We start from the raw sequence: 27,261 nt of genomic DNA, 5'->3' as shown, positions 1-27,261 counted from the left end.
TTTAGGAAGAAAGTTTTCAATGTTTCACCATTAAGACTGATATTAGCTGCAGATTTTTCGTAGGTGTCCTTTATCATATTGAAGACGTTCCCTTGTATTCCTGGTTTGCTGAGTATTCTCATCAAGAAAGGATATCAAGTTTGTCTAATGTTTTTTCTTTATCAGTTGGGATGATCATGTGTTTTCCCCCTCTATTTTGTTAACATGGCATATTATATTCATTTTCTTATGTTGAACCACTCTTACATTCTTGGGGTATATCCCAATTGGTTTTAGTGTATAATCTTTTTACTATGCTGCTGGATTAGGTTTACCGGTATTTGGTTGAGGATTTTTGTATTTGCATTCATGTGGTACAGTGGTGTATCATTTTCTTATTTTTTTTTCTTCTAAATTTGATATGAGGCTAGTACTGGCCTCATAGAATAAGTTTGGAAGCATTCCCTCCTCTGCCTTTTGGCAGAGTTTGAGAAGGATTGGAGTTAATTTTTCTTTAAATGTTTGGTAGAATTCACCAATAAAGCCAAATGATCCTGAATTTTTCTTTAATAGGTTTTCAATTACTGATTTAATTTCTTTATTCACTATAGAATCTGTTCAGATTTTCCATTTTTCAAAGAAACTTTTGAGTGAGTTTTGATAGTTAGTGTATTTCTAGAAATTTTTCCATTTCATCTATGTTATCTAATTTGTTGGCATACAGGTGTTAATAGTATTCTCACAATATTTTTTATTTCTGTAAGGTCAGTTAGTAACATCTCCACTTTAATTCCTGATTTCAGTAATCTGATTTTTTTTTCTTTTGTTTTTTCCATTGTCAGTCAAGCTACAGATTTGTCAGTTTTTTTTTCATCTTTTCAAAAACCAACTTTTGGTTTTGTTGATTTTGTTTTTTAAAATTATTTTTCATTATCACCGCTCTAGTCTTTATTATTCCTTCCATCTGCTTGCTTGCTTTGTGTTTAGTTTGCTCTTCTTTTTTCCTAAAACTTTTCTTAAACTTTTCAACCTTAAGATTGAAGGTTAGGTTGTTGAGTTTTTTTTTTTTTTTTAAATGAATGCATTTATAGCTCTAAATTTCCTTCTGAACATTGCTTTTGCTGCATGCTTTAAATTTTGGTATGTTGTGACTTTGTTTTCACTAATCTCTAAGTATTTTCTACTTTCTCTTGTGTTAGCTAATTTGACACATTTGTTGCTCAAAACTGTGTGATTTAAGTTTTTTCTGCTATTGATTTGCAGTTTCATTGCATGGTGATCAGAAAAGACACTTGTATAATTTTATTGTGACTAGTTTTGTGGCCCAAAATCTATCTTGGAGAATGTTCATCTGTATTTCTGAGGGAGGTGTATTCTGTTGTCATTGGGTGGATGTTCTATGTGTGGTCTGTTAGATCTGCACTGTTAGGTTAGCTTACCTGTTGAAGTCTTCTATTTCCTTATTTATCTTTTGTCTAGTTGTTTTCTCCATTATTTACACTGGGGTGTTGAAGTCTCCAACTATCATTATAGGACCGTCCAAATCTCTTTTTCATTTCAAAAATTAAAGGTAGGTTTTCTTATTAATAAGTTTTGCAAGTTCTTAATATAGCTGGATACTAGTTTGCCTTTATTAGATATGTGATTTTAATATATATAATTTCCCCAACCTATAACTTGTTTATGTGTTGTCTTAACAGTAATTTTTTTGAGAAAGAAAACTTGTAATTTTGATGAAGTTCAATTTATCAATTTTTCTTTTATGGATTGTGCTGTTGATTTAGTTTCTATTAAATCTGCCTAAATCAAAGTCACAGAGGTTATATCTTATTTTGTACTTTTAGAAATTAAAATTATTTTAGTTTTACATTTAAGTCTATGAATCTTTTTTTACTTAGTTTTTATATATGGTCTAAGATGTAGATTAAAGTCCATTTTATCATGTGAATATCCAACTGTTCTTTCAATATTTGTTGAAAAGACTACACTTTTTCTGCTGAATTTCCTTTTCTCATTGAAAATCAAGTGGCCATAAATATGTAGGTCTATTTCTGCACCCTTCTGTTTCATAGATATTTGTCTGCCTTTATGTCACTTAATATTTCTCTCATATATTTTGTTTCTTAGTTCCGTGTTCTTTAAGATAGTCTTCAGCCAATCCTGAAGTACCTGCTTGTCCTATTTTATCCTGTGGTTTTCACACTGTGGTTATTATACTCAAGGCCAGATTATACATGGGTATGAGTTAACATATATGAATTAAGGACTACGGAATAACCTCCTATTCATATTTTAGATTTGTATTATATTTCTTGTTCTTTTCATTCAATTCTATGTGCTATTTTTTCTCCTGTAATTTCCTCTTATATAAAATTTGATAATGGAACTCAATCTTGTTTTCCTATATTATTTACTTACCCTTTTAAAATATGAAAAGGGAAAAGAAGAAGGGAGAGAAAAGCAATCTTTATTTATTTTAAGAAATTTTATCATAATGAAAAAGACAATCTTCTGTTTTCAACATTTTGTTTTAATCCTATCTCCCCATTCTGAACTGTGATTCCGTGTGAGTAGCTGTGCTTCTATATTGCCTCCACTACTTTTGGATCAGAAAGCAAGTTGTTTCTGGGAAGCTTGAATTCCTCCTGGAGTTGATAGTTCATTATAGTTTTACATTTCCTGGCTTTGAGTAGGCCACATGGTATCTGACATTCCCCAGTGGTTGGTTGGCTAATTTTGTGGAAATTGAGTTGCCATCTTTAGGGAAATATTTCTGACATTCATTAATTTTTAACTACAGACAGTTTGTATTTCTAAAAACTTTGAATTTTCTTCACATATATAGCTGATTGTAGCTACATATTTCTGATGCTTTTTCATTATGAAAAATTTCAAACATTCTGAAAATAAAGAAAATGGTATAATGAATAATGGTGTAACAAACTCATAGTTCCATGAATTACCAAATCATGGCCATGCTAATTTTATCTATACCTCCACTCATTTTATTTTGAAGCAAATCCCAAGTATCATATCATTTTGCTGTAAATTATTTTCTATACAGTTACCACAACAGGAATTTTACTGATGAGGAAAACTAAAGTCAAAGTGATATTAAAAGATGATTAAAATAGAAGCATAATTCGAGAATATTGAAATCCATCATTCAACCGAGTTGTCAAGCTAGCAGTCTCCTCAGTTTAAATATTTTCCTTCTGTTCTCCATATAATGACAGGGAAAGTTTTCCAGGATATCCTAAAAGCGAGTAATAAGGTACAGAACAGAGTAAGAAAGTCACAGGTAAAGAATTAAGCATTGTGACATTTGCCTACATACACACAAAACAACCCTGGAAAGTTGTGCAATAAAATAATGAAAATGGTTAAATAGGGAAGGGATATGGGATGGATGGGCGGGGGGAGAAGGATTAGAACTTTAAAAATCTATACACTGTTGTATTTTTAAGTCATTTGAGTATGTTTTATATTTTTAAAATAAATATGATCTTTTCTTCTAAAATGTACTATTTCATGCAAAAACTAGGCTATTCCTATGATCAAGTCATTTTGAAAGTATTATAACAATACCAAGATCATTGTTAATTTGACAGATGGCTATATAGTTTAAAAAAAAATTGTCTGACTTTGTAGTTAGAGTCTTAAGTTTTATAGTTCAATTAAATGTTACAAACATATATGGCTTAAGTGTGCTTTACTAGCGCTCAGACTTCATGCGTCTCTCTTCGCTTCAACTTGTCCTCCTTGCAGCTCAACAAACAAGAGCCTCAGGTTCTACTTTAGTTTTGTTCAACTTACCTCAACCAGGTCTACCTGTCTGTGATCTCACTATTTCCTCATAATCTAAAGTGATGAAACTTCTCATGCCTCATTCATGTTTCCAGTTAGGTATTATCTTTTCTCTAAAAAAGAATATGTCCAGAAGAATGGAATTCAGTCAAACTGAGCCTCAGGGGGACTTCTGTACAATCAATCCTCCATATTCATGGGTTCTGCATCTGGGAACTCAACCAACCAGGGATTTTAAATAATCAGGGAAAAACAAATTTGCTATACCAACAAATATTTACATAGCATTTACATTGTATTGTGTGTGTGTGTGTTAGCCACTCAGTCATGTCTGACTTCTTGCGATCCCATGGACTATAGCCTGATAGGCTCCTCCATCCATGGAATTCTCCAGGCAAGAATACTGGAGTGGGTTGCCATTTCCTACTGCATTACATTGTGTTAGGTATTATAAGTAATCTAGAAATGATTTAAAGTATAGCTTACCCTTGAACAACATGGGTCTGAACTGAACGAGTCCACTTACTTGTGGATTTTTCCAATAAATATAGTACCTACATTTTCATTTTACATATCCTTAAATTAACTAGCTAGGAGGGAAAGTTTCATTTCTCTTAAAGATCACAATATGTGAAATCAAAAGAAATCAGAAGGATTTGAGTACTGATTCTGACCAAATTGTTTCAGGTTTTTGCTCTTGGGTAAGTCATTTATGAATTCCTCTGTTTTTGAGGCAGAAATAGCAGTATGTGGGTTTTCAACTACATGGGAATTGGCATTCCTAAACCTCCCTCCCACTGCATTTTTCAAGAGTCAACTTTATATGGAAGATATGTGTAGGTTATATTAAAATACTGTTCCATTCTAATCAAGGGGCTTGAGCACTCATAGTTTTTTTTAATATCCCCAGGGGGTTCTGGAACTGATCTGATGCAGATAACAAGAGACAACTCTACTTTTCTTCCTCTCAGCTTAAGACTCATCTCACAATACCAGCTTCTCCTCAAGTCTAGGGGTCAGAATAGTTTAATTCACTTATTTATTGAGCACCTAATGTGTTCTGGGCACTGTGTTTGGTGTTTGTTATTATACTAGAATATAATTCCTGTCCTACAAGTTCAGAATCTGGCATGAGACACAAATGAGAAAGTAGAGTTCCAATTAGGTATTGAGACTTAGTTTAGCAGAACCAGCCATGGATCAGGTTGGAGAGTGGGCAGGAGGTGGGGTTAAGGTTAGTGGGCAGGGGAATCTTCTCAGAAAAGAAGCTGATATGTGTCAGGGTAAACTGAGTTTTAGAACATGAATAGGAGTTAGTCAAGTCTTTATTCAAGGACATAAAGTGGACACAGATAGAAAAATGTGAAGAGTGGTTCAGAATTCTGAATAGTGTTTTAGGTGTGTGTGTTATTTATTACTAGAAGATAAGGTCCAAGGCTGGGAGAAGCAGTAAAAGCTAGGGATGATGCAGGGAAGCTTCTCTTATCTTATCCCACCCTTGAGGCTACTATTGCTTCCCAACCCAAAAGCCAGGGGAGGGATTCTCAATATCAGTGTAAATCCTCAGGGAGAAAACACAATGCTTTTGTAATTGGGATATAAATATGTCCCATGAGTGCTGTGCAGGAGAAAGACAGATGTTGGCTATGGTCCTCCACAGCTGGTCAGACTCCATTCTTTCTCTCATTTCCCCCGCATTGCCCAGTACTTTCGCAGCTGCTGGTTTGGGGTGAGTGACAGATGAAAGCAGAAGCATTCCCACTCAACCCTTGTTAAGGATCAGCCTCCTTTTCATCAAGCATGAAGTCTGGGAAACTTCTGTTGAATTGCAAATCTCTCTTGTGTCTTTGAGGAATTATTTTCTCTCTTTCTTATGGCTTTATTTCCTCACCAACTGGATCTCTTTTTCTTTAGCAGGCACTGCTGCTAGTTGGGCTCCTAGTGTTTGGTTCAGTAAATCCTCATTTGGGGCATCACCACTGGAAACTCAAGTTTTTTTTTTATTGGAGGATAATTGCTTTATAGTGTTATGGTGGTCTCTGCTGTACATTGACATGAATTAGTCATAATTATATACAATATGTGTAATATATTATATATATATATATATATATATATATATCCCCTCCCTCCATCACCCATTCCACCCTTCTAGGTTGTCACAGAGTTCCACGCTGGGCTCCATGTGTTATATAACAGCTTCCCACTAATTATCTATTTTACACATGATCATGTATATATGTCATTGCTACTTTCTCCATTTGTCCTAACCTCTCCTTCCCGCTGGAGAAGGGAATGGCAATCCACTCCAGTACTCCTGCCTGGAAAACCCCATACCAGATTCCTCTGGTAGGTTACAGTCCATGGGGTCGCAAACAGTCGGACACACCTGAGCAACTTCACTTTTCTTTTCTTTTCTCCTTCCCGTGCTGAAACTCAAGTTATGCATGAAGGATCCTACTTGTCAGTAGATGGACTGGTTAGAAACCAGCCACTTCTTCAGTCTTCTCCTTCCCTGCACTCAGGCTCATGCCAGGAGCCAGGGAGGACTGGGTCTCAAACAGAAAAACTGACAGTTTGTACATAAAACTCACCAGCAAAAAAGGTGACTATCTGGATTTAAATGGAACATTTTTCAACCATTAGAGACAAAAGGAGCTATAGGTAAGTGCATGAAGTCTTTTCATAGGTAGATGAGTGGTTTAAACCCTCTATATCCACCCCTTGCCTTTCAGCCCCATGTTATTCTTTTAGTGACATACCTTGGAGCCCTATGAAATCATTGTATTTCACTTGAAGTGTACCTATTCAAACCTAAGGCAGTGATCAGATTGCAGAAGAAACTCTTCATACAGGGAGGAGAGGGTGGACCCTGATTGTTGACCTGGCCACGGCCACAAGAAAGGACAATGTGATGCAGCCTCCTTAGGATCAGAAAGTCCCTTTATTTACAAGGCAGAAGAAAAGCTTTGAAGAATTATACCCAGGAGGAAAGCACAAAAGAAGAAGCAGATTATCCACCTGCAGCCTCTTTTCCCAAGTGCTCTGCCCATTCTCAGGAACTCCAAGTGTGCCAGGCTATTGTCAGCCTCACAGCAGAAGTCATGGGAAGGACTCCAGGATGGAGCAGGACATTTCAGTCATAAAAAAGGGAAAGAAAATTCTTGCAGGGTGATCCTCAGCCTCATAGAGATATCAAAGACTTTCAAGGGCAGGTGGGAAGAATCCCTTCTATATTTTGATTTGGGACTCATCCTCTTCTCACTTAAGGGATAATTAGTTTCAGTATTTTCAGACAGCCAGAAAGAATCCTCTTTGAGGGGACCAGTCCTATTTCATTTCACTCCATTACTTATTTTCTGTGCTTCAACTGCAACGTACTATGCTCACATACTGCTCTTTTCCATTAAAAACTTCCTGTCTCTCCTATCAAATCTATACATATTTTTAGTATTTATTTTAGGTATCACCTTCCTCTAGAATAGTTTCTGTCTAAGTCTCAGCTTGGATTCCTTCAAGTCCCCTGGGCTTACCTGTGACACTTCATGTGTGACACATTTTAACTTTTCTGTCATTCTCATTAGGCAGTGAGCTGCATGAGGGTAGTGATAATGTTGCCTTTACCTCCGAATCAACAAACATAGCACCTGAGACATCATCAGCCTAGAACAAAAGCTGAATGGTTTTACTGCTAATAAGGTAATTTCTATAGAAGCTACAGGGAGATGAGAATGTTGAATGAAATCTCTAGGGGAAAAGACCACAGAATTGCTTTATCCTAAACAAAAGGTGCAAAAGTTTTCCTACTTGGGTGGGAGCCACAGGTAAGAGATTGTAAGTAGAGAGGTGGCAGTAATGGTAAAGAACCCGCCTGCCAATGCAGGAGACGTAAGAAATACGAGTTTGATCCCTGGGTCAGAAAGATACTCTGGAGAAGGAAATGGCAATCTACTCCAGTTCGTGGACAGAGGAGCCTGGCAGGCTTTAGTCCATGGGGTCACAAAGAGTCGTGTCCATGGGGTTACAAAGAATCATACTCGACTGAAGCAACTTAACACAAACTTTATTGCAAAAGTAGACTGCTGGGTGTGCTAGAGAATTGTAGGGCTGACAGAGAACCAAGGACTTAAGGTCATTTCTCATGCTTTGCATGGCTAATGGTGATCAGTTTTCTCCTAGCAACTGAAGCTTTAAAAACAAATTTCAGAATATCATTGATTTGTTCTTATAATTGGTGTTAGTCTTCAGAATTGGAATGACGAGAATCAGTTGGTAAGGACTTAATTTCTGAATTTATTAGAAATTACCAGGAATTCATAATTTTGTCTCTGGCAAGTCATCTAATAGGGCCCAAGTTTGAAGAGACTTAGCTTGGTGTTATGGACTGAAAAAGCTTGAGAAACTCATCCTAACATTCCCCAGAATATTTGGCTTGAAGTTGGCACTAAATTAAAATATGTGGATAACTGACTGATTGAATCAGTGTGGTTTATCCCTATTCTCCCTTTCAAATATAACTTGCTTTAGATAGGCAAGCACTTTGTGACTAACTGAGTTCTGTTAGACTGTTGGGTTGCAGGAGAAAGTCTCCATGAAAAGGTAATATTGTGAATAAATGTACTAATGGACTAGATTACTATGACTCAGTCTACAGCTGAGCAGATGAAAGACAGTCAAGGCTGGATTAACTGACTGTTTTCCAAGGGAAGTGGCAAGACAAACCTAGACTCTGGTGCCCTAAACTTAGAGTCCAGAGCTTTCTCTATCACATCATTTGCCAGCTAACTGCTGGCAACTCTTTGCACTATGAATTCATTTGCTCCTTACAGCATTTTACAATTGAGTTGCACAGAGAGGTTAAGTAACTTTTCCAAGGCTACTCAGCTAGTAAGTATAGAGGCTGGGATTCAAAGCCAGGCAGTCTGGCTCAAGTTCTGATTCTGGTTGAATAGGAATCACATTCTTCACAAAATCATTTTTCTTAATTTTTGTCCAGCTCAATGGATATTGTTATAATAATGAGATATCACTATTTGGGATCTTAGAATAGTAGATGTGAAGATGGAGCCTCGTGTCATCTTCACATCTTAGTTTTAGCTACCATTGATAGGAAATCTTTCTCAGCTCTAAAAATCAATTAGATGAGGACCTCAGATCCTTCAAATCTTTTAAAAAATTTTTTATTGGAGTATAGTTGATTTACAATGTTATGTTCATTTCAGGTGTACAACAAAGTGAATCAGTTATACATATACATATATCCACTCCTTTTAGATTCTTTCTCCATTTAGGCCATTACAGAGTATTGAGTAGAGTTCCCTGTACTGTATAGTAGGTCCTTACTAGTTATCTATTTTATATATATTGTATGTATATGTCAATCCGAACCTCCCAATTTATCCCTCCCCCTACTCCTTCATAACCATCAGGTGTTGTTTTTTTTTACATCTGTAACTCTATTTCTGTTTTATAGATGAATTCATTCATCATACCCCTGTTTTTTAGGTTGCACATCTAAGTCATATCAGACAATATTTGTCTTTTCCTGTCTGTTTACTTCACCAGTATGACGATCTCTAGGTCCACACACGTTGCTGCAAATGGCATTATTTCCTTCTTCTTTGTGACTAAGCAATATTCCATTGTATGTATGGGCCAGATCTTCTTTATCCATTTGTCTGTTGATGGACTTTCAGGTTCTTCAAGTATTAACAGGATCTGTGACTAGAGAAAGTGGAGCTCTGTGTGCCATAGCATGATAAAATAAACTTTAGGACTGTCTGGAGAAGACCTATCCTCACCAGGACTGTGTTCATGCTGTTGCACAGATGGGAAAGATAATGGCTCCTGATGGAAACCAGAGCAGTGGTGTGACTGAGTTCATCCTGGCGGGTTTCCCAAATCTCAACAGCACAAAAGCAGAACTGTTTTCTGTCTTCCTTCTTATTTATCTGCTGAGTCTAACAGGTAATGTGTTGATCGTCGGAGTGGTAGGAGCTGATACTCGCCTGCAGACTCCCATGTACTTCTTTCTAGGTAACTTGTCCTGCCTAGAGATTCTGCTCACTTCTGTCATTATTCCCAAGATGCTGAGCAATTTCCTCTCAAGGCAACACACTATTTCCTTTGCTGCATGTATTACCCAGTTCTATCTCTACTTCTTTCTTGGGGCCTCTGAGTTCCTACTGTTGGCTGTCATGTCAGTGGATCGCTACCTGGCCATCTGTCATCCTCTGCGCTACCCCTTGCTCATGAATGGGGCTGTGTGCTTCCGAGTGGCCTTGGCCTGCTGGGTCGGGGGGCTCCTTGGAGTACTTGGCCCCACAGTGGCTGTGGCCTTGCTTCCTTTCTGTGGACAGGATGCTGTGGTGCAGCACTTCTTCTGTGACAGCGGCCCGCTGCTCCGCCTGGCATGCACCAACACCAAGGAGTTGGAGGAAACTGACTTTGTCTTAGCTTCTCTTGTCATCATATCCTCACTGATGATTACTGCCGTGTCCTATGGTCACATAGTTCTGGCTGTCCTGCGCATCCCCTCAGCTTCAGGCCGGCAGAAGGCTTTCTCCACCTGTACCTCCCACTTGATGGTGGTGACCCTCTTCTATGGAAGTGCCGTTTTTCTCTATGTGCGGCCATCGCAGAGTGACTCTGTGGATACTAACTGGGCAGTGACAGTGATAACAATATTTGTGACACCGCTGCTGAACCCATTCATCTATGCCTTACGTAATGAGCGAGTCAAACAAGCTTTGAAGGACATGTTTAAGAAGGCAAGAGCAGGATATTGGTGGCATCTTTCACTTGCTAAGAGTTTCAACAAGAAAATAGTGACGTAGAAGTGAAGGGATGTCATCACTTAAGGGATGTCCTAAGTCCAAGTCTTCTTTGTTATCTTCTCATTGTCTCATCATCATGGATATCACCACATGTCCAAATTTTGGAACCACTAAAGAACTACAAGGCATCAAATTCATCCTTCTTCTCTTTCAGGCAAAATTCCTTGATTCTATCTCATATAAATTCACATTATTATTGATTTAACATAATCAATACCATCATAAGAACCTCCAACCTGTGCAATCCTAACCTATGGGTCCATAGTCACCTGTGCCGGGGTCCAGCCTCGGCAGGATCCAGGGGGTACCCTCAGGATGAATGGCGTCAGCGAGAGAGAGAGAAGACACATGAGACCAGCCTTGATAGGGCCAAGTCTCAGGATGAACGGCGAGAGAGAGAGAGAGAGAGAGAGAGAGAGAGAGAGAGAGAAGAGAGAGAGTGACCAGATGAGGGTGCAGCAGAGCCTGTCAGAGTCTGGCAGGGTCTGGCAATGCTTTATTTTTTACCATAGCTTTTATACTCCAAGTTAGTACATCTCTAAGGGGAAGATAGTTTAACATTACATCAGTTTGTTCTTCACGAAACCAGGGTGTTTTCTGCATACTTCTTTGTTTATGAGGGTTTTGTACATTATCTTCTGGCCTTGGGGCCTATTAACATTTTATGCAAGTCAGGTGAATGTAAACCTATTTTCTGTTTCTATGGTGACCTTAACTGAAAGGTAGCAGTCTCATAGGGCAACAGTACAGAATAGAAGTATAACCTTGTTAACACAAAAATTAATCCTTCTGCAGAAGTTGTCAGTTGCGTTTATCTAAGATGTTTACCCCACATTGACTCTGCGGCTTCAGTGAGGCAGCTTCTGCCTAGCACTCCTGGCTCACAATTAACCATCTCATTGTTACCACACTAGGACTAAGCTCTTATTTTTCTAGATCTTTAACTATATTAACAATGGTTTCTATAACACAACCTTAGCACATTAAGAGCAAAAACACAGCAAGCAAAACACAGCAAGCAAACATCAACCCAATAACCACCTTTAGAATAATTTTTCTTATGTTTTCTAATAGGGCTTCCTCACCCCTCAAAGGGCTCTATGTCTATTATGGCCTTTATATGATCAGGTTCTTTATGTTATTTTATGATTAGGGTATTATAAGCAATCATGCATATTAGTACCAAGGGCATAAACGCATTTGCCAAACAAACTAAAATACCAGCAAAGGAGTTTAAATTAAAACACTCCTTTCACCCTGGATAATCTCATAAAATATCACCACCTGGGAAATTTATTGATTAAAGTTCTAAATTGATTCTTCTTTGGGAAGAGATTGGGGAAGGCCTTCTGCCTGTGTCACAGAAATTAGGGAGTAGTCTATTGAAGCAGGCATCAGAAAGACAGATATCATCTTTAAAGGTGAGCGCCGGGGGTGCAGCTTTTCGGAATCCCTGAAAACCTGATCTGCCTTGCCTGTCAGGTTTTCTTCTCATGACCTTGTCATGGGTGGGATCTCGTGTGCCAGCTCCCGGCACACCTGGGTATCTAAGAATGAGCTTCAGAAATTGTATAAGCACTATTATTATGTAAATGTATATATCTGAGCCTATATGCAATTATCTGGGAAGAGGACATATAGCTTTAATTCAATTCCTAAAGAGTTCCATGTATGACTGTCACCAAAAGTTAAAAACTAATTCTCATTAGTCTTTAAATTATTTATGAAAATCAAGAATTTTAAGACAAATGTCCTATAATCATAAAAATAAATAGATTAACTGTATATTTTTGTGCATACATTCTGAAAAAAATTGCATTCACTGTTAGGTGGAAAAGAGGTAAAACAAACTTAATAAGGGACTTATTTTCTTCTCCATGACAGTTTCAGATGCCTTTGGAAAAGCAGATCAAAAAGAAAGCTTATGAATAGCAGCATTTAATGTGGTTATCTAATTTACACTGTATTATAAAGGTGGATTAAAGATATATTCACTCGTTCTGTCAGTGGATTATGTTGCTTTCATTTGTCCATCTTTTTATTACATTTGAATATCCTCATTCATCTTTTATTTTTAGTAAAATGGGGATGGAATGAGGACCTTCAACATAAAAAAATTAAGAATATCAACTATTGTTATACCTACCAAGAATCAGATTTTGTGTTACATTTTATCTACCTCATTGTATATTTGAAAGGAAATGAGGGTTCTTATTTGTGGTGACCTTGGAATCTTGGACAAATGTTTGTGTATGTATATATGTATGTATGTATTCAATCATTCAACAAAGGTTTTTAAGCATCTTTGTTGGATACTGTGATATATGTGTAATATATGTTATTATATATACTATGTCCTTATTATATATAATAAGATGAATAAGCAATGGTTCCTAATCTCAAGCGACTTTGATCTTAAAGTGAAAGACTAAGAGACAAATAATAATTCAAAGATAGGGGATGATAAGGGGGTTTACAAAATAACATTGGAGGTCATATGAAAATTGATTTATCCTGTTAAACATTTTCTTGTTAGAGAAGTTTTCAGAAGCTATCATTCACTACATGGGAATTAACTCCATGTTGGAGTGCATTTGTATACAGAGACACAACGCTTAGAAAAAATAAATATCAAAGTATGGACAGCACATCAACCTCAAAATAATGTTGCAAAATTGGCAAACTGAGCATTAATATGCAAAGTAGTGAAAGTGAAGTCGCTCAGTCATGTCTGTCTCTTTTCGACCCCACGGGTTGTAGCCTACCAGGCCCCTCCTTCCATGGGATTTTCCAGGCAAGAGTACTGGAGTGGGTTGCCATTTCCTTCTCCAGGAATATCCAAAGAAATAGCCATAATGTTTCAATGGTCACTGGAAATAGTGATGCTTTTATCTGGTTCTATTAGTAATACAGAAAAACACACACTAACTATTTCTCCCCTGAAAGATTCCTGACTGAGAACTAGAGGAGTGGAAGGAATAAGAATAAGCAGTAATTTGAGAGAGAAAAATAATTCTTCTGGAATGATATAGAAGTGTCACCCAGAGGGCAGAAGAGGTATTGCCTTAAAAGCTACCTAATTTCGTGGAGCATAAAAACCTGAAGTCAATCCCAGAGATCACAAAATAAGAGGAAGCTAAAAATAAGAATGTGTTCCAAACACATAGAACAGAGGCTGGTATTTAGGAGGTGCCCAAGAAAGTTGATTCTGTACTGTGTCTGTCTAAGCTGGAACTACATTATCTGGAATTTTCTTTTCTATATGAATCTAAATTTCTATATGGATGTGGTGAAATTTGTAGTGAGATTTAGAAGGTGAAAATGTCACACACAGCAGCCACTGTGTTCCGAAGATTGGCATAGAATGCCAGGCTTTGTTGCAGCTTGTACTTATTGATGCAACAGAGATGCTGTTCTACTAGTCTGCTTTTCACTCATTGGTATGGGCTTATGTTGGACCCACAACTCCCCTGGCACAAATGGATCTCCTTCTCCTTCTCTTGGGCCAAGTGCATGGGTAGTTCCATGATGAAGGGAGCCAGCTTCTCCTGCAGATTTCCCACATCAACAAGGTTGGAAACAGTGAGAGAGAGATGTAGGTCCCAATTTGCCCTTTTTATTTCATTTTGTCTTTATGGATTTCATTGTGTCAGTTTGAATCATTTTCCCCTCACTTCAATGCCCACTTGTCCTTACCTGTTCACCCCCAGGGTTACAGATTCAGGCCCAACACTAGTCTTAGAAGCAAGAGCTTAACATAAACTTTTTCATCAATCCCCAGAATTATAATAAATCTCTTATTCATCACTACTTATACTAGTGATGCTTCCACTTTGATTGAATCCTAAATGATACAATTTCTTTTGCAATAATAAACTGCAGCATTTCTCCTGTTTCCCATTATTTTTCAAACTTCTTGAAGACAGAGACTGGGTCATATCTGAGTTTGTTTCCATGCCATCCAGAAGAGGACCTGGTAATTTGGAACATAGTAAATTCTCATTACTTTTTTTTTCTTGTAGGGAAAAATTACATAAGGAATGAAAAAGTGTTAAGTAAGTGTGCTCAATAGTGATTTGCTGGGGTCACTTTCATATAATTCAAAGGGGATTGTGTTGACAATAGCTTATTAAAGGCCCATATTGGCATAGGAGTACGATAGTTATAGGTACCATAGGAGGTGAGGAAGACAGTTAAGCAGCTCTAAGTTTGTACAGGCCCTGAGTCTATGGCTGAGCTCCCGAGTGGGCCTTGGGGCAGTTGAGTTCAGTAGCTATACATACATAGTCAAGTCCTTCCTTAAAGATGCTCATTCCAGGAAAACCATGATTTTGTGAAGTTTTGCATATGGATATTTCCCTTGGGTTCCCCATCTTAAAAAAAAAAAAATGCATTGCAGCTATAGGAAGTATTTCAAGATCTGACAATACAGAAAGGATTTTAGCAGTAAAGACTTTGACAAGTTTTCCAGACGTTCTCTGTGACTCCTAACATTCCCTTAGCAGTGAGGATGACATAGTGGGTCTCAACCCCAACAAGCAACAAAATTACTTGTTGGAAGTGTCATCAGTAAAATAAACTCTGAACTCAGACTCTTAGCTGTAGAAGCTGGTGCTGCTCCTCTCAAGCAGAGCCCAGAAGATAAGGTCCCAATTTCCACCACCATAGAAAAAACTACCCACTGAATCTTTAGCCAGGTGCTCTGTTTCTGGTTCCCAATGGACATTATTTTCTCAAAGGTCAAAAGATCTTATCTGAGATAAGAAATCCCCACATCTCTCCCACATTAAGATCATTTTAAACTATTTCTGCTTTTCAGAACTAATTTTCCTTCTTCTCCCCCCTCAAGACACTTGGGTATTCTTTAATTTGCTCCTCTGAGCCTTTTTTTCAAGTGCTGACGAGTTCCTTGTCTTGATTGTAGCCAGTATTTCTGCTTCTTACCATGATAATGGAAGGAGGATGGAAGGAGGATAATGGGAGTAAAGTGGCACAGATGCCACTTTCATCTGTGCTACTGATAAAAACCCTTAAGAGTCAGAACATACCAAGATCAAGGAGTGCACTTTTGGCAACCCAACATTCCTTTGCCCAGGTTTCAGGGCAGGGCAGCAAAAGACCCACTGATTGTCTTTGAGTAGACAATTAAATAATTGTGAAGCTATCCCAAGACCTCTAAGCTAAATGTGTGAACTGTCTAGGTCCTCCCCTTCACACTCAAGATTCTAAGAAGAAAGATTTACTTATGTGTCTACACCTTCCCCTCATTCTTCATTACATGCAGCACTGTCATCTCCCCCAAACTTTTTGCTTTAAATGCTGGTAAAGATTGTCAGTGGGCCCTAAGAAAATAAATAAGCCATCAGAGCAAGTGACTGTCATGAGCCTTCCTTCTCTAGTTCCTTCACTCATTGGTATTTTCTTTTCACATTTTTAAACACGAATGATCACCAGAGCCAGTCCTTAAATTCTTCTTCTCTATATAATTGCTCTTTCCTGTTGGTTCTTACCCATATCACTGTTAACTGCTCTATGTTTTTTTATTCATAAAACTCCTTTCTTTGGCTTGGATCTTTCTCTTGAATCTCAGGATTTTTATATTTTATATTTATATTTTAATATAAACATAATTTGTATTAATATTTTATTAATTAATATTAATTATAACATTAATAATCAGTATTTTAATATTAATGTAATTTTATATTTTATATTTATATTTTAATCTCAGAATTTTATATCCAAATTCTCACTGTGCATCTCCACCAGTAGTCATTCAGCAAACACGTTAAAGCCCAGGCTGGATACATCACCTTTCTCAGGGGAGGGTCAATCTGTCAGGACATCCTGGCAGATTCTGCTTTCTCCCCTCCCTCCAATCACCAATCACAAAACTCTTTATTCTTGCCTGGACACAAAACCTTTCTAAGAGAGGAAACTTGCAAATATGATCAAGTTAGACAGAAATCCTGTCAAAGATCCCCCTTGTGTAAGCAGTTTAGGAAGATAGGCAAGTTCGAAGGCCTATCATACCAGTGGTTTCTAAGTCTTGGCGACTTCCACAAATCGGGATCAACCACACTCTAAGGTCACAAGTAGACACCTCACATTATAACCTGCTGGTCTTCCAAGTGAGCAATCAAAGTGCATTGAAGAGTCTGGTGGACTCTTGCCAGAAATGGCAAGACAATTGTCACCAGGTTATACTGCGTTTTGGAAAATAACGCCTTAAAATAATTCAATTGCACTCCATTTGGACGGCATGGATGTCTGAACCCTTTGAGCCCAAAGGTTCCCGGAGCCCCTATTTATTGGGAAGACCGCGTACAGCACTTGGGACTCTGGGGAAGACAGACTAGGACCTCAGGAAAAGAGTTCTGTCAGGCGTTGCAGCCCCAGCACACCTCCGGGTACCACTCTATTCCGTGTGAATGCCGAATGAGAAGCGCACTAGTTTTCGTTCCCGCTCCAAGTGCCGACAGAAGCTCTGCCTGAGCAAGATATTCCTGACAAAATATCTGCATAGCGGGACGAGGTGCCTCTGTCTACAACGAAGTCCTTGAATCAGGTCAAGGTTGAAAGGGACTTCACCTAAGTGGATCTAGGCTTGGTGGTGTTGGCTTCATTTAGCTTTAAAGATGGGGAAAAGAAAAAAACAAAATATCCTGGGGCTCGTCCGGGATTTGAACCCGGGACCTCTCGCACCCAAAGCGAGAATCATACCACTAGACCAACGAGCCAACCTCCGTAACCCGCTTTCTTATTTAAGAATATTCATTTATTCTGTTCCCTGCATCACACAGTATGAAGACCATTTTTGATTTCTCTCCTAAGCCCAGCGATTTCCTCCAGATTTCAGGAGCATCAACGTGCGGATTCAGGGAAACCTGAGCCACAGCGTTCCAGAGGCAGAAATGTTCAGTAAGGGACACAGGCTGAGCTGCTAGTCCACCTGTGGACCCTCTTGCGAGGGTCTGAGTTCTTACAGAGTTAGAACAAACATCCCTGCCGGTGGCCTGGAGTTAGAGGAGAGGTAAAGACAAAAAACCACATTGATTTCATTGAAAGCCTTCCCGCCCAGGGTCTAAAGCTGAGGAACTCGATACCACGCCCCTGCGGAGGTCAAATCCTATAACCACTGCCCCAGCCTGCCCACTATGTCACACCCTGTATCATGCTCTTGCTGTTTTCTTTCAGCTTATTTTAATGAACTTTGTACTATAGATCTAGATTTAAGGCACTCTTCAAGGGCGCGCGGAAGGTGGCAAACGTCGGGAAGAGCCGACCATTTCCAATACCCTCTCCTTTCGAAGCCTACCCTCGCCCGCTTCTCCAGCACCCAGAAGGTGGTGGGTGGAATGGGAAACGAGAGCGTTGCCCTTACTCCGCAGTCTCTTCTGCTTGGGGAACGAAGCTCTTGGGCTCTAGCTTGTCTGCCTTGGTCACACGGATCACCGCGCACCGAGCATAATCCTGGCTCAGGGCACAAACCTGATAAACAACGAACGCGGGACTCAGTATCCGCGCCAGATTGCTGGGCGGGCTAACAAACGAGAGAAAAGAAGGGGACCGCCCCCTTCCTAACCCTTCTCTGCAACGCCACTTTCTGTTGATTCTAGACTTCGGGTTAGGTATTTAGAAGAGCTCTGAGACCGAGAGAGAAGCAACTGCCGCTCAGACTCCGAGCTGTTGGCAGAGAGTGTTAAAGGACCGAGGGAAAGGTTACTACTCTCCTAGTCTATTTCTTCTTCAGGAAACCTGGAGGAATCTCAGACCCAGGTTGACTAAGACCGAACCTGGTTCCACTGAAAGATCGTGTGGTGGGGACGGCCTGGACCCCTGAATGTCTTCACCTCGGGCACGCTCTGGGCTTCGAGAAGTCCGCCTTTCTCAAAACAAGAACAAACCCTAATAAAGCCTACGAGAGCTGTAGCAGTCACTTTTACAAGGATCCAAGCAGATAGGAGACAAGGACGTGATGCCGACTCTCGCACGCGCACCCACCCCACTTTATCTCAGGGTTGCGCTGGTGGCCCTGCGGTTGCCCAAGTTCGGTGACTTGTCAGGCCCGAGCCTGAGGAGCACGCACTGTGGGCTCTTCCAGGGACTTACATTTCCGTTTGGGCCTAGTCAAGGACATATTTCTTCTTCGTATATAAAGAAGCGCTTCTTTCAAAAGAAATTCCTTTTAATTTTAAAATATCTGTTAAATTTTATGTAAATATATCGTTTAGCTGCAGGTATCAAAACTTAGGGGAAGTGGACGGGGAGGTATGTGTCGCGCTTTGGCTCCATAGCTCAGGGGTTAGAGCACTGGTCTTGTAAACCAGGGGTCGCGAGTTCAAATCTCGCTGGGGCCTGGAGAGAGTACTTTCGCTAATGAGAGTGGTGCTTCCTGCGCTTTTCTTTGTTACACTGACCCTTGAAAGAAAAAAGCAGTGTGTGAAGGTTCAGGGGAAATTATCTGCTGAAGATTTGAGAGGAAAGATTATAGGATGGGCGGAGTCCACACAACTGCGTTTAAGGTCAAGAATAAATCAACCTCGGCCAACAGATTACCGTGGTCCTCCGGCTGCCGCTGGCGCGTGGATTTGCGCATTTTCCCACTTGTTACCTGCCTGACTCCCCAGTGTTTCTTTTGCTTCTGGAGCGAGAACTGTTTTGCCGATTACTCTGGGACAGCCCAGTCTAGAAGCTATGCAGATACACCCCAATCCGGGCGGTTTCTGCTCTTTTACTTCCTCGGACTCAGCCTCTGTGTCCTTCTGCCCCAGGCTACTCCAGGATTCAGTTTACCCTAGATTCAACTCTCTGGAGATTTCTTGACCTCCGCTTTAAGCCCGAACTTCAAATACAAAGAAGCTAGGCCACTCACTGGCTCAGTACTGTATGGCTCGGTTACTATATGCTCAGTAATCGACACTTTGTCGTGTCAGATGCACCCTTTGGTAGCTCAGCTGGTAGAGCGGAGGACTGCAGCAGTAATTAAGCTTCCGTTATCCTTGGATCGCTGGTTCGATTCCGCCAAGAGAAAAATGTTTGCCCTTTCGTTGCAGTCTCCTATTCCACTAGATTTTATCTCCTAAATCAATAACTGTGGAATATTTAATTCGATTTTCAGGCAACAAAAGAACAACTTTTTGCCGACCATAAAACTTAATGTTATGTGTCTTCTCGGTGATCATGCATTAAAGGTGATTCGGTTTACTGAGGAGATATGAAATAACGGTTGGAGAAGGAAATGGAAATCCACTCCAGTATTCTTGCCTGGAGAATCCCGGGGACAGAGGAGCCTGGTGGGCTGCTGTCCATGGGGTCGCACAGAGTCGGGCACGACTGAAACTACTTAGCATGCACGCATGCATTGGAGAAGGAAATGGCAACCCACTCCAGTATTCTTGCCTGGAGAATCCCAGAGACAGAGGAGCCTGGTGGGCTGCTGTACATGGGGTCGCATAGACTCGGACACGAGTGAAGCGAGTTAGCAGCAGCAGCATGAAATAACGGTACCCCTTTTAGATTTGAATGGCTTCTCCTAATCTTGAAGACCAGCTAGTCTTAACTGAATATTGGGTAATATCCCTCAACCCCTTCCCCCAGCCCTACAATTTTCCCTTACCATGAATAATTTATGCTAAGCAATTCAGAATTTAAAGAGAAATACAGTAGAAATATCTGTCCTTCAAAAGAGTGTGAAGAAACAATGTCGAGAATAAGCAATGCAAAAAGCAAAATATGCATGTGGGAATGTTCTCTCAATAATAAGAAAGAAATACTAATACAAACTAGGGGATTTTGTTTCACCACCAAATTACACAGTGTTTACTGTTTAGTACTGGCCAGGATACAGTGACAAAGACTTTCTCCTAAAATTGTCACTACTTTCTGGAGTAGTACAATTGGGCCTTATAAATCAGGAATCTTAAAAAAACACAGTGTTTAAAAAAAAAAAAACACATACAACAGACATGGTGTTTCATCAAGTATTCTTTTCCTACTCTTAGAAATTTATCATTCATTTTTGGAACAAAGGAAATACAGCAAAAGATGTTTATCTGTGGGTAAACTGTGTTCTGTATACTTTAAGGTTTTTTTTTCCAAAATATGCTACATATATAAATGACATTTTTTAAAAACCAAAGGTTTTACCTTACAAATGATGTTTAAAAATACACTGTGCTGCAGTGGAAGACATTTGGACAGTTTCTTACAAAACTAAATATACTCTTTCCATACAACCCAGGAATCACATTCCTAGGTACTTACTCAAATGATTTGAAAACTGATGTTCACACAAAAACCTGCCCATGAATGTTTATAGCAGCTTTATATATGTATAATTTTCAAAACTGGGAAACAGTAAAGATGTCCTTCAATAGGTAAATAAATAAAACTGTGGTACATCCACACAATCCAATATTATTCAGTACCAGGAAGAAATGAGACACCAAACCATGAAATGGTATGGAAGAACTTTAAATGTGTATAAGTGGAAGAAGCCAATCTGAAAAGGCTACATACTGTATAATTCCAAATATTCAACTGGAGAAGGAAATGGCAACCCACCCCAGTATTCATGCCTGGAGAATCCCATGGATGGAGGAGCCTGGCGGGCTACAGTCCATGGGGGTCACAAATAGTCTGACACGACTTAGCGACTAAACAACAACAATGACAAATATTCAACATTCTGGAAAATGCAAAACTATGGAGATGATAAAAGGGTCAGTGGTTGTCAGAGGTTACAGGGGAGGGAGGAATGCACTGGGGAAGCACTGAGGATTTTTAGGCCTGTGAAATTATTCTCTATGATACTTTAATGATGGTGGATATATTATCATTGTACATTTTATCAAAACCCATAGAATGTGCAACACCAAGAGTAAACTGTAAACTGAAGATTTTAGAGGATTTTTTTTCCCTCTTCACAAAGCACAAAAATATGATCATTTTGTGTGTGTGTTTGTGTGTGTGTGAAGAACATAGGCGTCTTAAGATTTTTTTTAGTGAGAGGTGGATAAAAAGGAAAGGAACTGATCTGGAGGAGTCATCACAGTGAAACAGGAGATGACCTGTGAGGACACAGAAGATAATTTTGATTGAGGAGAGGGAATGACATAAAAAGGAAGGCAGAATCAATGTGTCACAAAAAATCCCAAGACCTTGGTTCCTATGCAGAGTCCTCGTTCTCTGCTCTGTACCTTTCATGCCTCAAGGCACTGCAGGGAAATACTGTACCTCTTCGAGAGAGCTGTACAGCCTGTGGGATAACAGGGGCTGAAAGGGCTGAGAAGGGCAATGGGACAACCATTCTGATAGGGCACTGCTAAATAGACCCTGAGTGTATCCCTTCCTCTTCCCCACACTGAGTTAGGTTCTAAACAGGCATTGCAATTGGGTGATTCAGAGACCAGGACAGTCTCCAAGGTAAGTGAATTCACTTAGAAGGGGCAAAGCAGTGGCTAAGCCAACATTCACAGAACACTCCACTGGGCTTGACACCCAGAGTCATCCAAAAATCAGCTTTTAAGAGTTTTGGAATAAAAAGCCCACCTGCAAAGTCAAATTCAAAAGAACCATGTACCTGCCCTGCCCCAACCCTAAGGCAATAATGCCTGAGTGAGAGCTGGAAGCCTGGAAGGAAATGGCTTTCTGCATGGGTGCATTCATTCATCATCTTCAGTTACAAGGGTAATGTGATTAAAACCAAATCAAGTCTGTGCAGGTTATTTCCTGAGCACCGAGCTGCAGCTCCTAAACCAGTGTTGGCTCCCAAACCAGGGCTGATGGGGGCTATGGGGCACTATCTAGGAAGTCTTTCCTACCAGATGGTGCCTAAGCCAGGTCATGAGAAAGATTCAATGTGAGCGTGGATTTTATAAGAGGAGGACAGAAAGAATTCCCTGTTGTGAGAATACAAAAGCTTAGATACAAGCAAAGATGAGCAGGAGATGTTAAGAAGAAACCGTGCTAACCTGATTTGAAATAAGTATTTCAGAGCAGGATTGAAAGGTTTTCTGGAAATTCTTGCCAGAGGTTTTCATGGATTTAGCTTGAGTTATACTAATTCTGATTTACAGCTATACTAAAACACACCGTTGGCAGTGGTGGGATTCGAACCCACGCCCCCGAAGAGACTGGAGCCTAAATCCAGCGCCTTAGACCGCTCGGCCACACTACCACATGTTGTGAGGAAATCTCATCCCAGAGCTGTTTACTACAGTACACGTGCTCATAATTTTGAATTTCCTTGAGATAGTGGAATTTCCCTCAGTGTTTTCATTTATCCCTAAGGACTCGAGCAAACTCGGAGAGAGGAGAAATCATTGTATTCTCACAGGCCTGAGAAGTGAACTAGAAAGTGGTCAATGATTATTAGCGCGAATTTCCTTGAAAGACCTTTTCTTTGACCGAGGCAATTCCACGCAGAAAGGAGGTGGGAAATCTCACTGGCGACTTATTGCAAGTGATTTCAGAAGACTAAGAAACTCTCCTCTGTTGGGTCGTTGGTCTATGGCTGTGAAAGTCACAGCGAGAATGAGGTCGGAGATCAGATCAAGCAAGAGGTTCGCTTCCGTTGACAGATCTGGCGAGCCTGTCGCCGATGGACAGGAAAATCCTTGGTCGCATTCCCTGCAGGTTCAGTCAGAGAGAGATTGGTCTACTTTTCCTGAAAGTAGCACTCTGGGGTAGACCCACGCACACGCGCACTGCTGCCTCTGAACAATTTACCTTACAGAGGGACCAGGGTGACTCCCAGAGGGAGGTTACATCCAAGAACTTTCCCACACCGGGGAGGGGTGTGTCCGGGTTTCCATGGGGGTTCCGGAGCCACTAAGCTTCAGATCGTTTCTTTCGAACGGCGTAGAGGGGAAGGAAAAGTTTCAGAAGTGCTCCCAGCCAGGGATCTTCAGCACCCAAGTGGAATCGCGTACCTGTCAACGATCTGCGCTCCGCGGTAAGCCCTGGATTACAAGTCACCTTATTCATTCCTGTTTCTGATTGGCCATTTCTGGGTCTCTGGATGCAGAAACTCTCCTAGAGTCTAATTAAAGTTTCCTAACTTCCTCTTACTCCCCGCCTCCATCACTCCAAAAAACCACACCCTGCTCTTGCCTGCCCTTGCCCAAGAGCTCTCCGAGGTCCTTTCCCGGTGGCCTGAGGGGTCGGGGTCAGGGTCAGGCGTGCTTCAGTTCAGTTCAGTCGTTCAGCGGTGTCCGACTCTTTGCGACCCCGTGAATCACAGCACGACAGGCCTCCCTGTCCATCACCAACCCCCGGAATTTACTCAAACTCATGCCCATCGACAGAGGCAAAATTGTTCTTCTCTGTATTTTCTTGGGACGAAGGTCTTGCTGGTTCCCATCTTCGATGCCAGCAAGCGGGGTGAGGTGGGGAGCGAGGAACGCAAAAGAACTTCTAAAAAGGCTGATTGGAAATAGGGCTCAGGGAGCCCCGGATGAACGTAGAACCAAGACCGGAAAGCAGGAGATGGGAAAAGCTGGGGCCACTTTAGGAAGAGTTCAAGGCCAGAGGCGGGCTGTCCTCCCACTCCCCATCAGCTCCCTACTGCCGCCAATCCGGGTGCCCTCTGGGTCAAGTCCCCTCCACCCCCCACCTCATCTCATCCCTCTCCCACACCGGGTTAGACGCTTCCTGATCGCTCTTTTTCGCTCTCTAGTTCCCTCTCTCTGCTCCCAGTTGACAGGCAATCTGAGCTCCCAGGGTGGAACTGGGTGTCAACTCGTGGGTTCCCACCGAGTCCTCTTTCTCTCCATAAGGTACTGGAGTCACGAGCGTGGCCGTCTCTCGGAGATGGTGAGAAGCAAAGGCCAGCGAATCTAGCGCAATCGGCAAAGGTGTGGCTTCTATGCCCCACATCACTGGAGATGGAGGAGCTCAAGTACCTGTCTCCAGCCCCTTTTGGCTGAAGTGGACAACTTTCAAGAAACTTCAGTTTGTGTTTCCACGCTTTTTGAGGACCCTCAGCAAAAAGTGTATGTGACCTTATTGCCTTGAGTAGTACACGCGTCTTTGCAACAGGGCACAAGCAGTGGGAAGACTAATGCTCATCTCAATTTGGAGAGAACCTAGAAATCCTGTGCAATAAACTTTGTGCGTAAGACAAGGAAGCATCAGTTTGAAAGACAGAAAAGGCCTGGGGTTCTTTACTACCTGAAAGGATGTAGGGATGGATGGGAGGAAGAGAGAACAAGTATTGGACATATTTATCGAACTATTTTGTCTAGTAGTGAACCAGGTGAGAAACTCAGGGTCTATGGATTGGTCCTGGGAAATCTCATATTGAGGCTTTTGATTAGATTAAGTGAGATCATATTTAGGTCTCAGTGCTAATTTGGTAAACACACACATTTAAATAAACCACAGCTTCTGTAAATGTTTTTACTTCTTTTTAAAAATATGGATTCCAAAAAAAGTACAGAGATTCTCATAAGATGGAAGTGACCTGAACCCTTGATTATTTATTTGTTTTTTAGTTCTAGGTCAGGGCAGTGAAAGGGACTAGTTAACAAGAAAGAACTTAATCATTATAGCAGAGGTCCCTTTGATTCTATGGGACTGCAGGTTCGGGCTCCACAAATTGACAAGCTTCAAAGCATTTTCTTAGCAGGACAAAGTACCACAGTCTCACATGCCATTCTGACTTTCCTTTACTAACCAGTGTGCACGGCCTCCCCTATTCAGTCACCTGTTATCGCTGGAGCACTCATTGTTTGCCTTAAACTCACTGGATTCTTCTATGAGAGAAGTATTTTGATCTGTTCCTCATAGAATTGGATCATCTGTTAGACTGACAGAGATCTGAAGTCAGAAGTCTTAGCTTTCCTAGTGGAATGCCAGCCTTGCCAAATACTTGATTGACCAGTATCTGAAGCCCTTTGGAAAGATGCCTGATAGAGATAAGTGTGATGTTTGTCTGGCACATAACTATTCCTTCAGTTTTCAGTGTTGGAAGTATTTTAGTATTTTAGGCTAGTATTAACTAGTATTTTAGGCGCTAACATTCTGCAACATTACAGGAGAATTTAACCTTGGATTTCCTGCTATCCATACCTTGTCAATAGCCTAAATGATGAAAATTTATACACAAATGGAAGATTTACTTTAAGGCCTTGATGCTCAAGGTATAGTCTAAGAACCAGCAGCATCAGCATCTCCTGGTAACTTATTAGGAATCTCAGGCCCATGAATTGGAATCCTAATAAGTTCCCCCAAAGTTAGAGAATTGTTACAAGTACTTTATTTTCCAATCTATGCTTCAACTGTTGTCCTCTCTATTTAGGGCATTTTCAAGTTCCCACCAGACTTGCACTACATTGCAATGTAAGTCTCTCACCCTAGCTCCAGTATAAAGCCATCTGATTACTGGCTTGGCTCCCATCTGCATGTGCTCTAAAAATCTCACTAAAAGTTCTTTATGACCTTATGGACAGTAGCCCACCAAGCTCCTCTGTCCATAGAATTCTCCAAGCAAGAATACTGGAGTGGGTAGCCATTCTCTTCTCCAGGAGATCAAACCCTGGTCTCCCGCACTGCAGGCAGATCCTTTACCATCTGAACCACCAGGAAAGCCCACAAAAATCTTACTAATAATTAAATACTGGTAAATAATATGTTCCTTTTGATGGATGTATCAGATAGTCTTTTCAGGATTTATTGAGTCCCTAGTTAAATATTTAGTAGCTTTTTCATGGTCTCATGTGTTTAGTACATTGACCATCAGAGTAATACAAAATACTGTGATGTATTTACACTTACAACTTTTCTGAAATAAAAGAACTTCTAAAGAAAAAGGAGAGAAGGGAAAGGAAATCTTTCCCCTTATTTTCAATAGGAAGAATTAAGCCTCTTATTTTAAATTTGTATTTGTCTTTATAATGTTTACTGAAGTTGATGGAAGAGGTGGGACAAAAGGGAACAATCTCACCAGGTTGATTGCCTCTGCAAGCTTCAGGTGAAAAGAAATGTAACCCTGAACATGGTCAGCCTAAGGGAAAGAAGAAATTTATGAGGCATTCCTTTTTCTTTGTTTCTATTCATCCTGCTGGTAGCAATAACCTCCTTCTCCTCCACCCCCCACCCCCAACTCAGTCACTACAAAATATTGTAATAGTCTGGCTACTTTGGGTTTTGGAAAGATCCCCTGGAGGAAGGCATGGCAACCCATTCCAGTGAGAATCCCATGGACAGAGGAGCTGGGTGGGATACAGTCCACTGGGTTGCAAAGTGTCGAACACAACTGAAGAGACTTGGCAGGCATGCTTTGGGTTTAAGAAGATAAAATCTGATGTACACTTGATTTTCTTCTTTGATTTCTCTACTACCTTGCCCAGCTTCTGACTCCAGTTCCAGAGTATCCAAGTACTCAGAGGGCAGCTTCTCGATGAACACACAAGAGTAATTATAATGGATTTAGGCACTTAGGATTAGGTAATGGAGAACACAGACCAAGAAGCACTGTGAAACTGAGGAATAGAATCTTCTTTTGGTTGTTCAAGGTACATTACAACCCACCCCACATCCACCAAATAAATCTGTGCAGAAAATAAATAAGGTTATTATCCCTGCTTGTAGCAAGCTTGCAGTTGAGTGTAAGAAGATACTTTCTGTAAAACAT

The 27,261-nt window shown here is 40.5% G+C and overlaps 1 protein-coding gene and 3 non-coding genes across 4 annotated transcripts; 2 read left to right on the top strand and 2 right to left on the bottom strand.

Annotated features, from left to right (window-relative positions):
• The first annotated feature begins 9,626 nt into the window (after nt 1–9,626).
• On the top strand, nt 9,627–10,622 carry LOC122705686 (olfactory receptor 6S1). Its single transcript, XM_043921100.1, has one exon. It carries the CDS (start codon nt 9,627–9,629, stop codon nt 10,620–10,622), a length of 996 nt encoding a protein of 331 aa, XP_043777035.1.
• Nucleotides 10,623–17,290: 6,668 nt separating this feature from the next.
• TRNAP-UGG lies at nt 17,291–17,362 on the bottom strand. Its single transcript has one exon. It is a non-coding gene; the product is annotated as a tRNA-Pro (tRNA).
• A 1,547-nt stretch (nt 17,363–18,909) lies between these two features.
• TRNAT-UGU lies at nt 18,910–18,982 on the top strand. The gene has a single exon. It is a non-coding gene; the product is annotated as a tRNA-Thr (tRNA).
• Nucleotides 18,983–22,721: 3,739 nt separating this feature from the next.
• On the bottom strand, nt 22,722–22,803 carry TRNAL-UAG. Its single transcript has one exon. It is a non-coding gene; the product is annotated as a tRNA-Leu (tRNA).
• Nucleotides 22,804–27,261: the final 4,458 nt, after the last annotated feature.

The sequence above is a fragment of the Cervus elaphus genome, chromosome 12, assembly GCF_910594005.1.
Source record: "Cervus elaphus chromosome 12, mCerEla1.1, whole genome shotgun sequence".
Classification (NCBI taxonomy): Eukaryota; Metazoa; Chordata; class Mammalia; order Artiodactyla; family Cervidae; genus Cervus; species Cervus elaphus.
This window is presented reverse-complemented; position numbering and strand designations above follow the sequence as displayed.